This window comes from Pezoporus flaviventris, unplaced genomic scaffold, assembly GCF_033815535.1.
Source record: "Pezoporus flaviventris isolate CSIRO_AGI_PZ_B2104156 unplaced genomic scaffold, CSIRO_AGI_Pfla_v1 ptg000013l, whole genome shotgun sequence".
Taxonomy (NCBI): Eukaryota; Metazoa; Chordata; class Aves; order Psittaciformes; family Psittacidae; genus Pezoporus; species Pezoporus flaviventris.
The window spans coordinates 2,648,543-2,671,202 of record NW_026892561.1 but is presented as its reverse complement, the minus strand read 5'-3'; the positions used below and the strand labels follow the sequence as shown (position 1 = coordinate 2,671,202).

The 22,660-nt window shown below is 45.8% G+C and overlaps 1 protein-coding gene across 2 annotated transcripts in view; it reads right to left on the bottom strand.

The window, feature by feature from the left end:
- Nucleotides 1-22,338, bottom strand: part of LRP8 (LDL receptor related protein 8) — a 192,709-nt gene extending 170,371 nt beyond the window's left edge. For both annotated transcript variants that reach the window (XM_061451227.1, XM_061451228.1), the window contains exons 1-2: nt 22,147-22,338; nt 21,245-21,364 (exon numbers count right to left, since the gene is read on the bottom strand). In XM_061451227.1, the coding sequence (XP_061307211.1) occupies nt 21,245-21,364; nt 22,147-22,240 (214 nt within the window). In that variant the 5' untranslated portion in view covers nt 22,241-22,338. The remainder of the gene's footprint in view (nt 1-21,244; nt 21,365-22,146) is intronic.
- Nucleotides 22,339-22,660: the final 322 nt, after the last annotated feature.

Sequence of the window (22,660 nt, the reverse complement as noted above, 5' to 3'; positions counted from 1 at the left end):
AAGGAGGATTCATCCTGTGTTGAGGATGAGAGGAAAGTCACTCAGATGACTCAGCTGTCAGGATGTCTTCCTAATTGCTGTGGTATTTAAAGAGGAGAAACGTGCAGCTCTCAAACATGATCCTGCCAAAAGCGGTATGAAAATGAGAGTCTCAGAACAGACGAGTGCCGTGACAATGAGAGCTCCGGAGAAAGGAGAAAATCCTCTGACCAGGACTTTGCAGAGATTTCAGGCGACTCAATGCAAAACCAGCATGAATTGTGAAAATTAACTAGCTCCTCTGTGTTGCATTTTATACGTGCCCAAAGCAGAACAAAATATTGATTGAGTGAGCTGCAGGTTTTATTTACATAAGGATCTGATTGCCAGGTTCATTCTTATGCAAAGCAGAGGAGAGAAAGCTCTTTGAGCAGGCATTTTAAAACATCAGATCTAAAAATAAGGTTCTGGTTTGGCTTTCCTTGTAAAAGGCCTGAGATTACTTGCCCTTGTTTCTTCCTTCAGTAGGCACGATGAAACACAAGAACCAGATTGAGGAAAACCCTGCAATTTCCACTGACTTCTAACTGGAGATGAGTTTGCTCAGAATTGCAACGTAACTGACCCCAACTCAGTAGTAGTAAGATGGAAACAAGAAACTAGTGTCTGCTTCTGATTCTCAACTGAAAGCTTACACCTCCCCCCCCAAATCTTCCACTGTATTGCTCTGAATGTGTAGTATTTTCCCCCATATATGCCATCCTGTGAAGCTTTGAAAGCTTTTCTTATTTTACTGCTGTGTTTCCAGGTCCTTCCTTGAAGCTATTGTTGTTTCTCAAACCACATCTTTTTGAAGCTGTAAAAACAAATGTGTGTGCTGTACTGGACTAATGCCAGAAGGCATAACCTAGCAAAGTCACTCCTGATAGAGACCTGACCCCTCTGGAGTTGAAGCAAATTGGTGACCTCTGAAAGGCAGAAGATCAGGTGCCCTTGTGAAAAACATCCATACCTGACTAAATGAGGGCAAGCACATCTGCATGTAATATTATCTGTTCAGTAAAAAGTCAGATGTGACTTCTTGATCAAAAAGGCTGCCTCCATTGAATACCTTTTGGCATTTAATGCTTTTCAAAAGCAAACCACTGTTTTTTAAATAGCAGCTACACACGGAGCAGCACGCAACCTTGCATGATGGTATAAAACCAAGCAAAACCACATCTCCAGCCCAAAAAGTGCCATGAAGACTCACAGCATCACAGAATGGCTTGGGTTGGACGGGACCTTAAAGCTCATCCTGTTCCAACCCCTTGTAATGGGCAGGGACACCTTCCACTAGAGCAGGTTGCTCAAACATTTTGTGTTTTATGTAGGAACACTTTGTGTTTTAAAAAGGGAGTCTTAAGTCACTCTTAGCATACATCCATACTCATCATTCATATCCTTGTTCCTATCTGGCTACTCCAAAACCCCATTTCTTGCTCCAACAGGCAGTACACACAAAGTAGTACACAGCAGAAGGCAATTCTGGGATAATGGTAGAATTCCACTTTTCCTGGGGGTTTTCTTCTTTTTTAATTGTTATGCCTCAGGAGAATGGAGTGGGAAATCTCACCATCATTGCTTCATTGCAAACACTTCTGCTCATTTTGAAAAGCCACATTTCAGTGTAAAAACTCAGTAATGAGCAGCTGAAATAAGATCTTGAGAGCAAAACTGTTCCTTTCTAAAGCTCTTAGAGAAGCACTTATGATTAAATCTAATATGAGATCTTGAAGTCCTTACTGGATAGAAAAGACTGTTTGGGAATTTGCTGTTCTCCTACATAAAAAGAAAACAAGTGCACCCAGGAGTAAATCTTCGTAGCCAGAAACAGCCAGACACACTGCAGTGCAGGCTTCCAGAACATCTGCTCTACAAACCTCATTATCCCTTGTTGCACAGATGCAAAAGCCATCTGAAATGTTAGCACCCGAGACATAGAGATAATTTTAAGTCCCTTTAAAATGGATTTTCAATAACCAAAACAAAACAGGAACTTGTGTAAGTTAACAAAAAACAGTTCCAGGTCATTCCAATATCAGGTAAGTCACAAACCCACAGCTGTCTGTAATGGGTGTTTACTCTCACCGCTCTCTCAACTCGGTTCTCAGGGGGATGATATGAAACCATGGTACTACAATCTGCTACAATGCAGCCAGTTCTTCAGGGATCTGGCAGCTCCTTTTGAGTCCAGAGTGTGACAACTTCATTTAGTCTTAACCTACAGTAGAAATACCCTAGTCCTAAAACTCTAGATAAGAACTTCATTTCCAGAAGGAAACGTTAAATTGAGCTCATCTTTTAATAGCTACAAGGGCACTGGTCCAGCTAGTGGTGACCCTTTTATTTGCAGATTCCTTCCTGAGAGCAAATGACATGTGAAATTTGAGAGAAGTTTGAAATGGTTTATTTATACAAAGAAATGTATATAAAAGAGGCTGAGATATGTGGCTGTACAAGAGCAGACAGCTTAAATCATTTAAGAAACAGTACCCACAAATCTCTTGCCCCAAGTGAAGACATCTTTCTCTTTGTCTCTCAGGAACTCTACTTCAACTCATTGCTCTTGGATTTTCACTAGCAGTCAAGTGGCAAGCTGCCAAGTAACTCACAGTTGGCTGGAAGCATGGTCACCTAAAAGCTAATTGATGCCACAAAACTTCCCTCCAGGATGCCATCTGGGTTGCATTCAATATTCTTACCGGATTCAGAAGTCCATCCCCCTAAACTTGAAAGCTGCTTCTCTTGACCAAATGCCAACTTGCTGATTTTGTTTGCAAGCACACACATTTACCTAAATAGCAATACCAAGCTCCTATTCCACTCTTTTGACCATATATCGACTGCACTACTGTGCAAAAATAGAGATAAACCATTTCTCCATTCCACAAGTAGGTAAATTGGGAAAATCAGAGCTGAAGAACCTTGTCAGTGACAACTTAGAAAGGCACCAATATAAAATAAAACATATTTTATACCAAGACCCTGCCCCTGTGTGAATAAATAGCCTACATTTTAATAGAGCTAAGTACCCTGCACCTCTTGATGGCCATAATAAGACTTCTTGCTTTCATTTTTAAAAATAGGGCATTTACTGAATAACCTGAATATTACTTTGGGGGCCTATTTGCCCCACTAATAGTCAGATGGGTAAGGTAAGCATTTTTGTTTTCCGAATGCTATTTACTGCAACACAAAAACACCTCCCTGACACACAGCTGCATCCTTCCAGTTCTCTGCATTGATAGCAATAGTTTTCTGTATGCAAAGCCAGTTCTACAGGAAATAGCAACAATCAATCAGTGCAGAGGTCTCCTGCTTCCCTGTGGTGTATCTGCTGCTTGGCAAGTTTTAGTAACTGTGTTGTCACCCCATCAGACTCGGTCATGAGGGGGAAAGCCACTCACCTTCACAGCATGACACCTGAGATCCAGCTACCTGGAGTTATTCACTCCCCAAAAACTGGCGAGATCTATGCACTGCAGAACACACCATCACAATTATTGCCAGCAATGTGAGACTAACAAACAGACCCGGGCACAAACAGCTCTTCATTTCCAGATGAGGACTTCCTCTGATGACATCTGAGGTTAAGTTTACAGTTTCTTTGGGCAAGGAAGGGTCAGCCTGCCACAGAGCCTGTTGAAACAGGGATGTGTTTTGTCAAGCTTTCAGCCTGCCCTTCCCATCACATCCTCTTTCTGCCCTTTGCAGGTTGTCCACATTGGGCATATTTTCTCACCAGGCATTATGCAAGCTGCATTCATGAAAACCACAAAGCTCAGGCACGGCTGAGATCCATCTCCCTCACCAGACCTTGCACAGGGAGGTCATTCTCAGCCCTAGTGACACTTCATTTCTCTATAGATTTCCTTTGTCTTCCAGTCTCCGAGCCCAATCAGGCAAGCTTACGCTATAAGGTCTGTGCACAGGGAGGCACATTTCCAGTGGGGAGCTGGACCTAACTGTCCAAAGCACATGAATCACTCTTCAGCAAGGCTGCCTCTCACCTGCATGTTCCCCCAGAACACAGGCCCTGAATGCTGACCCCAGAGGGGCTGCATGAAGCTTTCATGAACAAGGATCTTTGCAAGAGCAGCACGATTTCACTTTATAGCCGCCTCCCTACAAGAACTTTGTAACACAATAGATTCGGCAGGACTGAATCACATCTGGAGGAGAGACAGCATACTGGCAAACACAAAGGCAGCTTATTTGACTCACCCAGCCATAATACTGTTTGAACGAAAGTCCAAGCTGGAAAAAGCTCGTCAAAACAAATCTCCATCAAGTTCATACACTTACAAACAAAAGCATGTCAGAGATAGAAATGTAGTGCCTACACATCTGGCAATTCTGCCTGGCCATTCTCTGCAGTCAAACTGAAACTCTAAACACTGGAAGTGGCTTAGTATCTATACATTACAGGAAAATCCTATTAATATTAGCTGAGAAATGGGTACTGGAAAAGCAGGATGTAAGTTACAATACTGACGTAACAGAATTAGAGAGGCTTACAGTGACTCACTAAATACACAGCAACAATAAACTCGCTTTGAACTCACCAAGAGTTCTGCTCTGCAGTCATAGTAGCCTGCAGCGTAGCAGGAGGAAATGCCTCTCCACATGGCTCAGGGCTGGGCTTTTTTTGTTTTGGTTTTTTGTCAGTTGAATGTACTGCACTATATCCAAACCAGAACAAGAACTTAAAAGATCTTCCACAAGGAAGTGGGTTACAGCAATAATACTGAGACTTTCCAAGCCATATTCATAGCAGGAAAAAGACTGTTGGGCAGGACAAGGACCATCAACTGTGGATGCTCAATCCAAGTGGTGGTAGAGGCACAGCCCATCACTTTAGAATCACAGAATAGAATCATAGTATAGGGTTGGAAAGGACCTTAAGATCATCTAGTTCCAACCCCCCTGCCATGGGCAGGGACACTTCACACTAAACCATGCCACCCAAAGCTTCGTCCAACCTGGCCTTGAACAACGCCAGGGACGGAGCATTCACAACCTCCCTGGGCAACCCATTCCAGTGCCTCACCACCCTAACAGGAAAGAATTTCCTCCTTATATCCAATCTAAACTTCCCCTGTTTAAGTTTTAACCCATTATCCCTTGTCCTATCACTACAGTCCCTAATGAAGAGTCCCTCCCCAGCATCCCTATAGCCCCTCTTCAGATACTGGAAGGCTGCTATGAGGTCTCCATGCAGCCTTCTCTTCTCCAGGCTGAACAGCCCCAACTTTCTCAGCCTGTCTCCATGCGGGAGGTGCTCCAGTCCCCTGATCATCCTCGTGGCCTCCTCTGGACTTGTTCCAACAGTTCCATGTCCTTTTTATGTTGAGGACACCAGAACTGCACACAATACTCCAGGTGAGGTCTCACAAGAGCAGAGTAGAGGGGCAGGATCACCTCCTTTGACCTGCTGGTCACTCTCCTTTTGATGCAGCCCAGGATATGGTTGCTTTCTAGGCTGCGAGCGCACACTGAAGCCGGCTCATGTTCATTTCCTCATCAACCAACACCCCCAAGTCCTTCTTCGCAGAGCTGCTCTGAATCTCTTCTTTGCCCAACCTGTAGCTGTGCCTGGGATTGCTCCGATGCAGGTGTCGGACTGAAAAATGCTGCTCAACTCCCTTGGGTCCATCCCTGCTGTGACAGATTAGGCTGCAACTTCAGCACACAAAGAACCTGCTTTAGCTGTAGGAACAACACACAAGCTGTTGGGAGTGAGTTCAGCCCCTTCCACAGAAGACGAAAGCTGTAAATGCTGACTAAGCAGCGTACCAGCAGCTAAGGGGGCTATTTTACAATGTCCAAATTGAATGTAAGATCATTTTTTAACTAGGGATAATACAAACTAGAATAAGCCTGTGATTGATCTTCCTTTCAAGCAGGACACTGGAGAACACAGGCAAAAGAAGTGCTGGATACAGACTGAACAAATAGTCAATAAAATACGGATGGTTTCTATTTTCATGGCTTGCCTGTGGCAAGTCCTCAGACAATGATGTAGCCGGGGGATGCACGAGATCAGGAAGTGAATGAACCTGTACTTTCTTCTCCCAGACAGAATCACAGAGGAGTTAACCCTCACTTAGAACAAAACAGTGGTCCAAGCCCAGGAACTGCTGCCCCCACACCAAGTCTACTCTGCACATAACTGGGTGGGAACCGGCAACTTGGCTGTGATGAAGAAGCAGTCAGCAAAGATAGAATGACAGAATCATAGAACAGTTAGGGTTGGAAAGGACCTTCAGATCATCTAATTCCAATCCCCCAGCAAGCCTGCTCTTCTTCCTGCACACCACTGGTCCTGTCCAGAGTACTGCAGATATGTAACAAATGACACAATTACAAAGCAAACATTACCTGGGCTGTATCCTGGGCTGCATCAAAAGAAGCATGACCAGCAGGTACAAGGAGGTGATCCTGCCCCTCTACTCTGCTCTTGTGAGACCTCACCTGGAGTATTGTGTGCAGTTCTGGTGTACTCAACATAAAAAGGACATGGAACTGTTGGAACAAGGCCAGAGGAGGCCACGAGGATGATCAGGGGACTGGAGCACCTCCCGTGTGAAGACAGGCTGAGGAAGTTGGGGCTGTTCAGCCTGGAGAAGAGAAGGCTGCGTGGAGACCTCATAGCAGCCTTCCAGTATCTGAAGGGGGCCTATAGGGATGCTGGAGAGGGACTCTTCATTAGGGACTGTAATGACAGGACAAGGGGTAACGGCTTAAAACTTAAACAGGGGAAGTTTAGATTGGATATAAAGAAGAAGTGCATTCCTGTTAGGGTGGTGAGGCACTGGAATGGGTTGCCCAGGGAGGTTGTGAATGCTCTGTCCCTGGCGTTGTTCAAGGCCAGGTTGGACGAAGCCTTGGGTGGCACGGTTTAGTGTGAAGTGTCCCTGCCCATGGCAGGGGGGGGTGGAACTAGATGATCTTAAGGTCCTTTCTAACCCTAACTATTCTACGATTCTATGATTACAGACCAGGCTTTTCTGTGGGTCCACAATGATGCTCCATGAACTTCTAGAGGCTAAAAGAAATCAGGACAATACCCTAGTGAAAACTGCTGCAGGAAAGAAAGCAGGACTGAAACCATTGACTGAGTTTGGAAAGGTTCCTCATTGTCAGCTCTGATTGTTTTTAACTGTGGAGGACAAAAGATCCCTTGAAACATCACTTAAAATGTGTTGGTTTATCCAGCATATTCCCCTGACAACATTGCTCCCCTGACCATTATCTCACAAGGCTCACCTCAGGAGATAAAACCTACCTGATGTGAAACTCTGCCTGGATGGGAGATGGTGACCCTGAGTAAACCAGAGGAGCCTTTGCCAGCACGGCTACGTGGGTATAGCCCCACAAGCACACCAAGGCCAACCAGGGCTTTTCCTCAGCAGAACCTCACAGCCCACACAAACCCATCTCCTGTCAGCCTTTCTAGGCCGACAGCAGCAGATTTTCCAGCTAGGGGACATCAATCTCACAGAGCTACGCCAGCAGGAGTGAGGTCAGGCCATGCTATGAAGCTACAGGGCCAAGTTGTTAGTCAGCGACCTGAAATAACAGATCAGCATTTCCTCAGAGGCTTCTGCAGCACAAGATCAGGCTGAGTATTCACGCAGACAAGATGTTTTCTTTCATCAAATTTCAACAACAGGGACCAGAGCTATCCACAGATTAAAGCAATAAGGAAACCCCACCAAATGCTACAATGATCTTCCTCAAATCCTGAGATACCCATCGTTTAATAATTTGATTTCTGACCCTTCAGAATGAAATTAAATCCTCCATCTTCCATTTAATACCCAGTTCTCTCTCTCATACACACAAAGCACTAATGGATATGAATCTTCTCCTTCTCATCATTAGAATTTATCCAATATAAGACAGTAAAACCTGCATCATCCTTGTGTATCAAACCGCTGCAAAAATATCTGCTATCCTAAAAGCAGAGGAAAAAACAACCAGCACAGTAACAGATGCTCCCAACTGATTACTGCAAAAAATTGACATTTACACATGGCCTTTTTCTATGTAAAGGTCAAGCTGATGCACCAAAAGCTTCATCCACAGGAAATTCACTCCCAAACAGCTCAAGGTGAGATGACACCAGCTTCCAGGTGTTCCACACTCACAGCAAATGGCCTTAGTTTTTAAAAGAAAAGCATTAGGGAATTGTGGTTTGTTGTTCTAGGTCCCACCCTGCTTGTTCCTTCCCTCAGGAAACTAATCCCACAAGACTTCAGTAAAAACAAACAGCAGGGAGAGAAACACTACAGCAAGCTTCTGCCCTAAACCATTGCATATGTTCCTAATGCCACAGTGAAACTCACACTCCCCCATGGGGGCTAAACAGGTCCCGCACTTGGCTGCCTTCCTCCCCCTCTGTGGTTTTCACTGCCAAAGAAGCATCTTTTTTTGCACCATAAAAATCAACCCTGTAATGTGATAGTGAAGCCTGCCTAACACAGTACAGAACAGAAACCTGTTAGTAACAAAGATCACTGCTCAACCTTTATATTATGGACAACCCACTGACAGCTATCCAGCTTGTATTGAGAAGGCAGGAAAGAAAACACTCTTCTAAAAGGATATTTTGGTTTCAAGCTTTCTTGAAACACTCCTACACTGTGCTGAGCAGGCAGAGATGAAGCTGCCAGGGCAAGAGCCCTGTAAGCCGAGGACCCTGTAAACCCCTGCACAAACCTGACTCTTGCTGCAGGAACGCACCATTTCTCGTGGTGTGGAATATCTCAGTCCTGACCTCAAAAGCTGGAGGATGAGAACTGCTCAGTGACAAGTGACGGCTTTTGTTCTGTGAGCTCCCATCTTCTGGGTTATCCTCTGCCAATCATATGCCCAACAGTGTGGTACACAACTGCCCTGAACTGAGTTGGAGTCAACAGTAGGCAGGCGTGAAGCTCCACGTCAGCTCCAGCCTCTCCAGGACTGTCACCCCAGCAGCCTCCACCTGGATTTCAGTCTCCAAGTTTAAAAACACTGTAAATGAACTAAACAGATGTGGACAGGGTGAACTTAGCAGATTCCAGCCAGCTGAAATACAGCACTTGTGCAGGAGCTGTTAATCCTTTCTTCAAGCATTTGCACAAAATAAGGCTGGCAGCATTCACATGATTGTGTACATAATCAAATGTGAAGAAACGCCCGCTGCTCTCAGCCAAGCTTTGCAGATTCTCCTTCAATGCCTGAGCAAGAGAAGGTGTTAACAAAGGCTTTGTGCATGGACAGGCACTCTGTAAAACAGGGCCTTGAGAATGAATGGCTAAACTCCTGCTGTAAGACTTGAAAATGATTCCAGCAAGGCAATGAGATGCTGCATGCATTGGGAAAGGCTCCACGTCACTCAGGCACATGCTGATCCACAACCATGAAGAAACATTAACTATGTTATTTATCATTCCCCTCTAGAGGAGGGTGCCTGGATTTCTACCCCAGGCACCCCAATCTCTCCCCTGCTCTGCACTCACACTCTTTGAAGTGCCACGCCACGATCTGAGGCCCTCCAGCCCTGAACTGGACGGATGTGATTCTTTTCAGCACCTGTCAAGGCAGCTCCTTAATCCTCATTTCACTTCAGGGATCAACACGCACTGGCACCTTGGGCAAACATACATAACACATTATTTTAAACAAAATAGGACAGAAATCTGTGCTAAACAGCTCTTGTGTAAAGAGGAACAGAAATCATCCACCAAAGAGCAATTCCTTGAAGGAAAGCCTGAGATTTTAACACACCAGTGTTATCCTGGGAGATTGTTCCAGAGCTTCCCTCTGAAACTCGTTATTTATCATCCACCAAAGAATTGTGCCCACATAGGCTGCCCCTTCAAAAGCAAATTACAGGCCCAATGGGATCACCCAGTAGCACCCAGCTAATTTAAATGCTACCTGTTATTGCCACCAAGTTAAAATGAAGGCCTACTTATCAAGCCAGCAGAAATGGATGTTGTTGCACAGACCAAGAGTTGTGCAATCTAAACTGTATCTTTATTGCTTTACGCAAGAGAGGAAGAAGGAAAAGAGAGGTAGCAATAAAACAAATAATAGCAAATTAAACTTCCCCAGTCATCTTGGTTCTTGTCAGAACAAGGATATATTACAGCTTATCAAGGCAAGGGTGTACTGCTGATAAATTACTTCAATAGCCAGTGCTCAGATAACAGCGAGGTGTGAGCATGGAGGTAACGGAGGTCTGGAGAGACATTGTCTCTACATGAAATGGAAAGAGCCTCTTTAGCAATGAACAACATCTGTCAAGTGCAGTCTCAAAATGGGGACAGTGATGACTCCCCGTGCACAGGCTGTGCCCGGTTATTCTTCAGGGTATGTTAGAATGTACTTGAATCATAGAATCATAGAATAGTTTGGGTTGGAAAGGACCTTAAGGTCATCCAGTTCCAACCCCCCTGCCACGGGCAGGGACACCTCACACTAAACCATGCCACCCAAGGCTCTGTCCAGCCTGGCCTTGAACACTGCCAGGGATGGAGCATTCACAACCTCCCTGGGCAACCCATCCCAGTGCCTCACCACTCTTACAGTAAAGAACTTCTTCCTTATAGCCAATCTAAACTTCCCGTTTAAGTTTTAACCCATTACCCCTTGTTCTGTCACTACAGTCCCTAATGAAGAGTCCCTCCCCAGCATCCTTATAAGCCCCCTTCAGATACTGGAAGGCTGCTCTGAGGTCTAAGAAGAACGAAGTCCATCTTGAAAAGCAAATCAAATACCCTGTTCCCCCCCCAGACACCTGTATTTTGTGTCTCTGATCACAGGAAGTGATGCATGTGAGGTATTTCACGTACTTGACCCAACACTAACATGGCAGGTGGGTTGGCACTGGATGATCTTAAGGTCCTTTCCAACCCTAACTATTCTATGATTCTATTTCAAAACAGTGAGGTCTCTCAACACTGGGATTTATCAGAACATTTAACAGTTGGACTCAATGACCCTAAAGGTCTTCTCCAACCTAAATGATCCCATGATTTTGCAAACTCTATGGCAGAGAACAAGAAATTGGGAACATTCTTCATGAGTCACTTATGTTCACGATGTGCTGCTGCATCACTCTACAGCCTTGGGCAAAGGATAACTTCTCTAAGCATCAGTTTTCAAATCCATAAGAGAATATTTAGTTCACTTATATGGTGAAGATTTATAGAAAGCTAAACTGCTAACCAGCCACTGGATGACAAATGTGTAATCAGCATAACACAGCTACACCAACAAGAATAGACCCACTCGGTTACAGGGACTGGAGGTGTATTTCTTGGCCTATATCAGTCAACACTGACATTGGGTATCAAAGAAACTGGGGCATTTCTCACTGTTTATAAGTAGCTGCATAGATTCAATTGTGATTCAGGGCAAGAAGTCTGCAGGAACAGTTGTAAGTTTACATCTGACATTCTCAGTGCATTCCCCCTGCTATTGCTCTTAACTACTCTCTGGATTACACAGAACAGCATCATATCTGGACAGAATAGGTCCAGTAAATCCAGAAAGATTTACTAATATACAATCACTGCTAAATCAGCAAACTAAGCAGCTAGTATCATAGGAGAACCACACATCACATCCGAAAGGATACCTACAACCTTACTCATCTAGATCAGATGTACCCAGATGAATAAGGTTTTTCTAGATCAGAAAAAGCCTGAAAAGCCACCAAAGAAATTAACTGTATTAAATTTATACATGGAAAGGAAAGATGGACAGAAAACCTCTACTGGGTAATGCACAGCTGAACAAAGACTTGGGATCAAAAGAAAATTCTAATTCACCCTTTGAAATGGAGTAAAATACCACCTCAATGTACATCATACTGCACATTACATCTCTAGAAAGGCAGTTTGGGCCGAAACAAGGACAGTTAAAATAGAAACTAAAGTTAAGACCTGGAACCAGAGCAGTTACCTAAAGGAGGTAAAAGTACAGTTAAGAGTTTACTGCCTGCTGTACACGCTCATTTCTTCAACCCTTATTTTTTTTAAGGTGATAAATCTATGCTATAGGCTACTCAGAAAGGGAGAGAAGGCTACAACAACATAACATTTCAAGTTTAACCAAAATCAAGAGGAAATTTCCATCCATTTCAATGGATCCTAAACATACTCTTTTTCTCCCTTCTTTCAGTGTTTTGCAAGCAAAAGAAATCACCCCCACAGAAGCTACAGAAACCAAGCTAGAACTCCAGAGAAGATATAGAAACAGCAGGCAAAACTCTCACCCCGGACGGACAAGATTCTGCAGCACTGATGAACTAGACTTCAAATTATATCTACCTTTAAAAAGTAATCACAGCACAGAGAGTGGTTGCCAAAAAGAGCCCTTCTGGTTCTGCAAGTGCAGGACTGTGCTCTGGCTGCCATGGAAACTGAGTCCTTGACTGCTCTAGTCCTGGTACAGTGCCACACACACTCTCAAGCATTTAATCAATACTAATAATGCAAAAATAATATTGATGTATCAGAAACAGGATGCCTAAGAAAAAGAAAATAGCAATAAAGCTCACTTTATATGGCTGCAGCCCAAGGGCTACTACTAGCCTTACTCTAAGCCAATTCTAAATCCCGTTCTCTCCTGGTTTCTAACACTTGTTCTTGGCATTAACTGTAAGGCCTTAGCTTAGACTGAAGAAAAGCCAGGAAACCTGGAGGAACAAATGAAATACTTCCATTAGTGCAGCAGGTACCTCTGCAGTAAGCAATATGGTTGCGTGTATTGAGCACTGCACTGGCAGGTAGGAGACCTCATTTCTTGGCTCTGCTGCTGACAACTTGTACAATTATGAGTCACCTGGGGCCAGCTCCCACCTGCAGAAGAGCTGTAACAATATTCATTCACCCCTTCATGAGGAACAAGGCACAGGGCTGCCAGATCAGCCTCAGCTCTGGGGAAACAGTCACAGCCCTTGCCAAGGACAGAACCACAGTCTACCAGAGCATCATTGCTAGGGCATGACACAGAGTCTACCTCACCCTGACAGACCATCATAGACAGAGCTGACATCCCTGCTTCAAAAATCTTCTGGCTTCGCCTAAGATAAAATCTAGCTTTTGAATATGTTTCACTTTGGAAGGGTTTAGTTTGATTTTTCAATTAGCTTACAGCATTATTATAACTTTTAAAGCATAATCAGTTTGTTACCTCTTAGTGGTATTTCAGACAGAATTCTTCCACAGAGCAGAAAATCTGCATTAATTTTATCACAGGGCCTTTTAGCCCCTTCCCCTCCCTTGTGGCTATCTAAATATTAATAATTTTAACAGGAAATAGAGAGTTAGGAAAAACACACTCAGCATTTTTAACACTTCCCACACACGCACCACAAAACAGCGTAGGCTTCCCTTTGGCTAGAACCAGCTGTCTGCACTGGAAGCAGAGCACTGAGGAGCAGGCAGTGTGCTCTGCTACAAAGGACATGCCACTGCTTAAGAAAACAAGCAGCAACACATATCTTCATTCCCATCACTCAAACTCAACTTTACTGACTTGTTTTCATGGGCAAAGGAAAGAAAGAAAAATTGACATCTTAAGGCATTTTATAAGGCAGACAATCACAGAATGGCTTGGGCTGGAAAGGAACCTTAAAGACCATCTAGATTCAACCCCCTGCCAGAGGCAGGGACACTTTCCACTAGACCAGGTTGCTCCAAGCCCCGTCCAACCTGGCCTTGAACACTGCCAGGGATGGGGCAGCCACAGCTTCTCTTCTTCTGTGCCAGCACCTCACCACACTCACAGGGAAGAACTTCTGCCTAAGAGCTCATCTGAGTCTCCCCTCTGTCAGTTTAAAGCCATTCCCCCTTGTCCCGTCCCTATGTGCTCTTGTAAAAAGTCCCTCTCCAGATTTCTTGTAGTCCCCTTTAGGTATTGGCAGACTGATAAGGTCTGCCCAGAGCCTTCTCTTCTCGAGGCTGAACAACCCAGCTCTCTCAGACTACCTTCACAGGAGAGGTTCTCCAGCCCCCTGCTGCATCACTTTCCTGTAATGACACAGAAAAGCAAGAGCTGAGCTGTAACATGCTTTGGGAACATCTCTGAAATTACCATGGAAAAGCTGCAGGTAAATGGGAAGCTGTAGATAGGAAAAGGGCATCAGAAAAGCAACAGTAGAAGGACGAGGAGAACTTTAAACCAAATCAAGTCTACCGCACATGCGTCTCTAATACAACATCACCCTCTCTGAGGCACACCAAGTACATGGTGAATTAAGAAAGCTGGTGCCATTAAGAAAGCAAGCAGAAACAAAAGCTGTGTGTCTGCTCTATTAGAAGCAGCTAAGAGAATCAATAATTGTCAGACATTTTCAGGCCTTACACAGTGTTTAATGGTCCTTCAGGTGGACAATGGAGTCAAGAAAACTCATTATTTCTAGCACTGGCAATCTCTTAAGCCTAGATAAATGTGTTCACCAGCATATTGCACTTGACTCCTTCAGCCTCATAGTTGTAATCTGTTATTTGAATTATTCTCTAAACATTTGCTGATTAATATTAAATTATCGCAAGTATCTTCCACTCTAAAATGAGCCAGTGAGAAATCACACTCCAAACCTGTGCTAATCCCGAGTCTGTAACGCTGCAGCAGGCAAAACAGAACTGGTCTACACTGACCTTTTTTTATCTCTTTATACATTAAGATGCTCTGGATGAAGTTTGCCTCCTTTGGCTCAAAATGTAGAATGCATTTCTGTGCTTTGGAAGGAGAGCTCTGAGCTTTTGGACAAACCAACCAAGCCAGTGTCAGGTTTGACAGCACTTTCATAATCTCCCCCTTCAGCCTCATCATTTTCAATCTTCCCATCCTCCTTGACCTCAGGAAAGTTTTTCAGATCACAGCTTGTTCCTGTACCTGTATCTAGAGCAATCCATGTGCTTTCTTCCTATAGCACAGCAGCACCCCATAAAATATAGCCCCCTTCCTCTGTAGCCATAATGCCCCTGGTGGCTACCCCATGCATCCCGGTTCCCTCTTCTGTCTTTTTAGTGGTCCTATTCCAATTCTCTCTTTCTCAGAGCATGAGCAGGAATGATAGAAAAACACCACCTCCTGGAAAGTAGTTTGTGTCACAAGATAATAGAATTCCTCAAGTGAATGTGCCAGGAAATGGGGAAGTGGAGAAGGACATGTTTCCCACATGTACATAATGCTCGATTTTCTACATAAAGGACGCAGCACAGGAAAGATAACTTGCATATTTTGGGGGTTTGGGTTATTTTTCTCAGAGCAGACAATGAGAATATAATGAAAAAAGGAAGATAAGCAAATAACAACATCCACTGTGGAACACAAGAGATCAGTAAATTGGTTTTGAGCTGTGCTTGCACATGAACTCGGTACAGACCAGGACAGGCAGGCAACAGGCACACAGGCAAGCGATTGTCCTGCCTCTCTGCACCACACTTCCCAGTGCTCCCAGTTTTGGGATGAGCAAAGCTGGTCACACAACCCAATTAAAACTCTCACTGACATAATCAAAAGCATATTGACCATATGTGTCAAGGAAGCCCCAAACTCTCCTCATGGCAATGTGCACATATTGAAGATACACAGGCAACACACAGGCATCTCCAGAGTAATATGCACCCATCATTCAGCACAGAGAATACTGGTTTAAAACTGAACAGGAAGAAAAATTGGACCAACAGGTAAGAAAGGACAGAAAATATGTAATAGAATGCATATGACTGTCTGCTGTCTCACCTTGCCATGTCCCAAAACCTGCACACCATTACACTCTTGGATTTCAAAGCCAACTCGGGCCATATTTTAACCCGTCACACATCCAGATTTTAGTTCTCAAATAGACTTTTGATATATTTTTATTCCCAAATTCCAGCCCTAGTGAAATTTGTACTGAAAAGCAAGGAGAATATTAGGCTACCACCTGGACTTCTGCATAAGCAGCAGGAGTCAAACTCTGCAGACTCTTCATGGACAAAGCCAGCGTGCAACAGGAGTCTGCATCCCTCCCGATAGATAGCAAGGGAAGAGTGCCTCAGCTATACAGTCACATACTGTGGCCCCAAGGCAGGGCAAGGGCTGAGGCAGGGGGAAGTTTGTGGATGCCATGTGTTTATCCTGAATTCTGGACACCGAGGAACACTCTTTGAAACAATAACTCCCTGCAGCCTGCACCTCATATCTGAGGCAGCCTCAATGCTGGCCAGTAAGACATATCCTTATGAACAGTCCCCACCGGAAAGCAATACCACAGAAAGGATCCCATTACAAAGATAGAAAATGGAGCTTTAAAAAGAGAAGCAGTCATTCTGCATTTGGCTGTGTCCCCCTGCAGGCAGGTATTACAAAGCTGAAGTGGCCTTGAAGCTGGTGCTGCATTTCAGCAAATTGGGTAAGCTTCTTACAGTTATTTTCTGCAACTATACTCTTTGCCACATTTCAGGATGGGTTAAGATGACGTGAACCCTATTTGCAGCAGGGAAATAAAATGCTATGAAACACAACCATCTCTTGTTTTGTGTCAAATACATTGTGTCTGGCTGCAGTTTGCAAGTTCTTCCCTGCTTTCTGCTAGCTTCAGTGGCAAGCAAGAAGAAACTTGCAAAATTGGGCAAAAAGTCTCCCAGAACCACTTCCCTACCAAAGCAGCTCCAGGACTTTCCATTCGGGGCAACATGTCACACAGCAGCAGGCACCCTGGGCACACAGCTTGTGGGCATTGAGGCTGACCTGGCCCTGCAGCCTCCACCTATCCTGAGGGAGACACAGAACAAACCCCAACATCCCACATCCTGAGTATCTCAGCAAGGAGTGATCTTTTGCCAAAACACTGTGCTTCAGAAAATGGACATTTTCCCCACTATAAAAATAGCTTTGGTGCTTTGTAATGCTGCTGCTATACCGTTAAGAAAATGTCTCGATGACTGGGTATCTACAAACATGGGTTATAAAACTGGGTATCTCTGAAATGGGTTATAAAATTGAGTCTTGACTTTCCACAGTGTCCTGAGAGGAAAAGGCATCACTTGCCTGTACATGGAAGGAATAAAATACGTCTAAAAAATCACGTTCAGAATTACCCTGGAGCCCTCTCCTCATTCTATGGATCACATACAGTGCAGATCGTAAGTGTTCAAGCTATAAATTGCAACTGAGTTTTCATCTTGTCAGGCCTACACAGACTGGATTGGGCTCAAGCAAATAATTTTGTATGGGGCAGAGTCAATAGTCTTACACAGATTTAAACTGAGTAATAGCTACCCAACATTCCTAATTCCAGAGCTTAACACTTGTATTTCCCAAGCAGCCCAAACACTGGAACTTTCACAATCTTTCTCTTGGGTGCTCTTTTAGTGGATACACAGGAACATTTTAAGGAATTTATCTACTCCTTTTTTTATTTCCTATAAAATGCTGTAGGCTTTCTGAAAATGAGACAGGGAAAAGGCATCTTCGTATTTAAGCAATCTGTGTACAGCTTTACCTACTTCCACCATGCATACAGTTAGCATCTCCTCCTCTCTTAACGCTTCATGAGCCACCTGCCTCATACAAATGAGCACCCTAGTAGCCTCCTTTGCTACAGTTCTTTTGCTACCAGGATTTGTTTCCTTTTACTTCTTGTAAGGCAATAACTTTACTCACACTTACTTGCTACCTACATCTACTTGGTTCTTTTTTTTTTCACCTTTGCTCAAAATGCAAGGTACTTTCTACAATCCCTATTTTCCTGCTCTTCCCTAAATCCTCACCACTTTTGTCTTCATACTGCAAGAATCATGTATTCTTTTCTGGTGGCTCCTTGACTTTTTTAAACATCAGCATTATTAAAAGGACTTGCTAACATTGAAATATGCGACATAAAATACGCACCATATGCAGAACTGATACTTGCTCAAATGAGGAGGACCTCGGAGAGGCAAGAAGTTTCAACTCTAAAGATGCTTCTTGGAGTATGCTAAAATTGTGAAGATCATTTAAATTGAACACAGTGACAGACAGTCTAGTCTGTATTGCAGTGAGTATCTTACAGAAACAGCCAATGCATGATAATCCAAATAGTGTGAGCAACAAATCCCATTTCTCTACCGCCTGCTGTCACAAGTGAACCATGTGCACAGAGAGCTCGTCAATTCTGCCTTCATCAGCAACATCATTTAAAGTTAAGAAATGTGTTACACACCTTTTATTCTTGGAAGAAAACCCAACTGGATTCCTTTCATTTCATTCATTTCTCAGAAGTAAAACCTCTGAAGTCGACTGCTACACACCAAGAAAGTGTTTGGCTCCATAATATATAAGAAGGTTACTGAGCAACCTAAGATAAATTCAACACACCTTATAAACCAGTACTGAGTAAATCTGGTTTGAGTAAGAGCTGAGATCATTACTTTTTCATGCTTCAGTTCCTATGTTTGCCAATTAACATATTAACATCATCCTATGGCAGGTAACTTGAACTACCAATCACAATTGAGAAGTATTACTGAATGGAAAGCAAATTCCAAGGGGATGATAGAGTACGACTACTGCGATGTTCCTCTTACGAGTCTAAAACTCCTTTAAAAACAGCCAACATTATACCAGCAAAGATTGAGGGGTGGGGTGGAAACAAACCAAAAATGCCAAAATATAACCAAAAATGTCAGTCTTGCATAAAGATGGCTTCTAGTGAGAAGCACACAGGGCACTGCCAGAAAAACTGCCTCCTTCCAGAAGTACATTGGAGACTCTTGGTTACAAAATCGTCCAGTGTATACAGACCACGTAGGCCAAGATTGTTCCATAAACCAGTCCTTAACACAGTTGAAGACTATACTGTCTCTTCAGCAAGGGAGGATAAATATAGGCAGCAGTGAGCTATTACAAATATGCTATCAACCCTGGACAAAGGTATCAGCAAGTAATTCCAGGATTTATCAGGGCCCTTTCAGTATTCATTACCGGCAGGCTATTTGCATGTTCTTTTCCCTCTCCATCACCACTCCAGTCGAGTTTTCCAGAACAGTTTCTTCTGCTGCATATGTTCATAAAATAGTTTTTAAATACGTTATCTGTTTATTACTGCAGTGATAACCGAGGTGGTGTCTAGAAACAAGAACACACGGAACATATTCTTTCACCCAGTGAGCAGAACTCTGAACATCGCATATGCTGACAGACAGTATGTATTTTTAAAAGAAAACTATGTTCAGAACAATGTAAGCAAGAAAAATGTGTGAAAAATGCAATTTAAGTGTCTTTCAGACTGCTTGGAGAAACAACTGCAAAGTCAACGAATATATGAACTAAATTAGGAGTCCGTGAGTAATTTCTGTACTATGCTCCCCAGTGAATAATAAATGTCAAGTTCAGATGAATGTGAAGAACTCTTCCTGTCTCCACATCAAAAAATTCTTTTTCCTAACATCTCAAAAGTTACCTCTCTACCACAATCTAGCATTATATGCCTACTACTCCCAAACCCAACAACTGTAAATCCCCCTCTGAAATAAAACTAAGTAAGATGCAATTCTCCATCTAACCATTCTAACACAGCACAATACACACAAAGCTGATATTCACCAGGATGTTGTTTTACACTCTCTGACACAATGCTTAGAGGGTGGATCACAAGGAAAAGGGAAAGATAAAAAGCAGCCCAGTGAGACCCATTTACTGCTGCTAGGTAAGGAGCGGAGCACAGGCCACAAACCTACTCTTCAATGTGGAGTGGGAGATGAAGAATCTGTTCCTCAAGATGCTACCCCTGAAACAGCAGCTCCCAAAGCACAGCTGTAGGTCACCTGCAGCTTGCCAAGCCTCTGTACAACGGCCCAAAGGGACTTTTAAACAGGCAGCTTCAAGAACACCACTGTCAGCCTGCTCAGAGGTTGCCAGCGCTCCCCTCAGATTAGTGCCTTTCTGGAAACTCGTAAGCTCTGAGGAAACGTGCCCAGTTATGAACAAGTCCAAGCAAGTTGAGTCTTTTGTAATTTGAAATGTTCCAAACCTAATTTGCTTCTAACCAGTGCCAATGTAATTCCTGCATAAACCATTTCTGTAGCCGAATTAAGTAAAACTGCTAACTCCCCAAATCATAAACTTAGGCACATATAAAGCCTGCCAAGACCTCTGAGTATAAAAGCACCAGATATAGATACTATGCTTTACGTTATAATATTGAGACATTTCCCATGAGCAGGAGGTTTGGGAATCCCTGCTCTCCTTACACTGATGTACTCAGACTTCACTCTGAGAAGACAGACAGATATATCAGTGGAGCTGTTAACAGGATAGTCCCACACATTACCAGTGACTCTTCTTGATACATCCCTTCTGTCTATGAACTTTGAAGAGTTCATTCCACGAATTATAACCTGATGCACACTCAGCATCTGTAATCCTACAGAGATAATTCAAGATATGTGGTACTTGCTACAGTATTTGCAACTCAAAGAAATTTCTCTTTAAGACTTAGGCCTCCATAACTTCTTTTACAGATGCTTCTCACACTCTGCAGTTGAGACAAATTCTCTCAGGCTGGCAGAAGCCGTGAGCAAAATAACAAAGAGGTAACAAGACAACCCTACAAACTACCCAAAGTTTACTGGGTGCCACTCACACACACCAGGCCCACAGTACAGGAGAAAGCAGGACTGCAACCTGCTCAGGATCATAAGCACAACTCTTGCTCTCTCTTCCCCTACACTACCAGGGAATCAGTCAGTGTTACACAGCTGACACTGCCAAGCAGGGCTCCTTGTTCACCTCCCTTCGCACCGTCACAGCAAGCACACATTTAAACACAAAGCTCACGCCAACCCCACACCGTGTAGGACGCCTGTACGTCAGCAGCGGTTCACGCCAGCACCTGTCACTGGCCCGAACACGGCCTTCCCGGGGTTCTTCACCACTCCCAGCTCCCCAGGACACAAACCGCGCCTCTCCCTTCGGAGTTCCGAGCAGAAGCGTGACCGGAGGCGTGAGCGGAACCTCCCGGCGCCCGCGGCCGGCAACCAGGAGCCGCTGCCCGCGGGGCGGGGCGTGCCCCGCGGCGGGCCCGGCGCCTCGTCACCGATCGGCTGCTCCCGGCAGCCAATCGGCGCCGGAGCCGGGCACGGCGCGACTTCATTCATTCATTCATTCATAAAACAGAGGTGCAGCGCTGGTAGGAAGCGCGCCCTTCCCGGTCTCGGTCCCCCGGCCCACCGCGCGGTGCACGGACACTCACGGCAATCCGCCTCGTCGCTGTTATCCGAGCAGTCGTCGTCCTCGTCGCATTTCCAGATGGCGGGGATGCACCGCTCGTTCCGGCACTGGAACTGGTCTTCCTCGCACTCCTTGACGGCTCCTGCGAGACACGGGGCCGCGCCTGGGTCAGCGGGGCGCGCTCCCGCGGCGGGGGCAGCCCGGGGCAGCCTCCCCGCCCTGTCCCAGCCGCGCATAAGCCGGGCCGGGAGCCACTGGGCTCGGGTGGGGGCTGGGGTAGGGCTCGGTGCGGGGCTGAGAGAGACGCGCCTCCGCGGGAGACCAGCGGTGATGCCTAAGATGCTTTGTGCAGGGATAACGGGGACCATTCCCGTGCTTCCCGGCATCGTTTGAAAGGCACGGCGGGGGAAAAGGAGCCTGGGAATAGAAGACGGTTAAACCCGAGATGCAAAAGACAAAGACAAATTATAAAGCACAATGATGCTGGGATCTCCCGCGCGTCCGGTACCGGGGCAGAACGCAGAGATACCTGGGGACGCTGTGGGAAACGGACAGGGGCGCCGGCCCGGGAAAAGGGAACTGACCCAAGTGAAGTTGAGGGCGGGGGCGGATACACGGGGACAGACACACGGAGCAAATCTGCTTTGCAGACGCACGGTGCAGCGCTGCTCGGCCGAGGCACAAATCTCCTCAGAAGCGGATTAAAGGTGGCAGCTCCTGTCACCAGCGGCAGCCTTGCTTCCGCGCGATGAAGAGCGTGCCCGGCCCCGGCAGGTCGCAAGCCCCGAGCGTGCCCGGGCCCTCGCGGGTCTCAGCCCTCCCGTGGGGCACCGCACCGCGCTGTGGGGCGGCCGGGGCAAGGCAGGGAGCTCACCCCCTCCCCGGGAGCACCGAGGCGAAGCCGCCGGGGCTCGCCGGACCCACCTTTGCCTTGGTGCACGTTGATCAGCAGCAGCAGCAGCAGCAGCAGTAGCAGCAGCTGGAGGAGCAGCAGCCGGCTGAGCGCTGCCCGGCACATGGTGCTCGCTCGCTCCCTCGGTGGCAGCGCCGTATGCGGGGTGCGCGCAGCCCGCGCGCCGCTCGCCGCCCCGTGCCGACTGCGCGGCCGGCACCGCCTCCCGCCCCGCCGCGCGCCGCCGCGCCGTGACGCGCCCCGCTGGGCGGGCCCCGCGCGCCGCCGCTCGGCTCGGCTCGGCCCCGGCCGACGCTTGGCGGGGAGCGCGCACCGGGCTCGGTACTGCCAGGCCCGACAGAGGAAGGAGCAGGCGGCCGGGATCACCTGCGGGCGCGCCGCGCTGCGAGACATCCCCCCATGGCCCCTCGGGCTGGTGGCGAAGGGGCCCCAGGAGAGCGGGGCAGGTCCGACCCCGTGGCGTAAGGCCGGAGCTCCGGCTGGGGTACATGGGCCTGCCCGCTGCCATCAGGTGCGCAGGGTCCT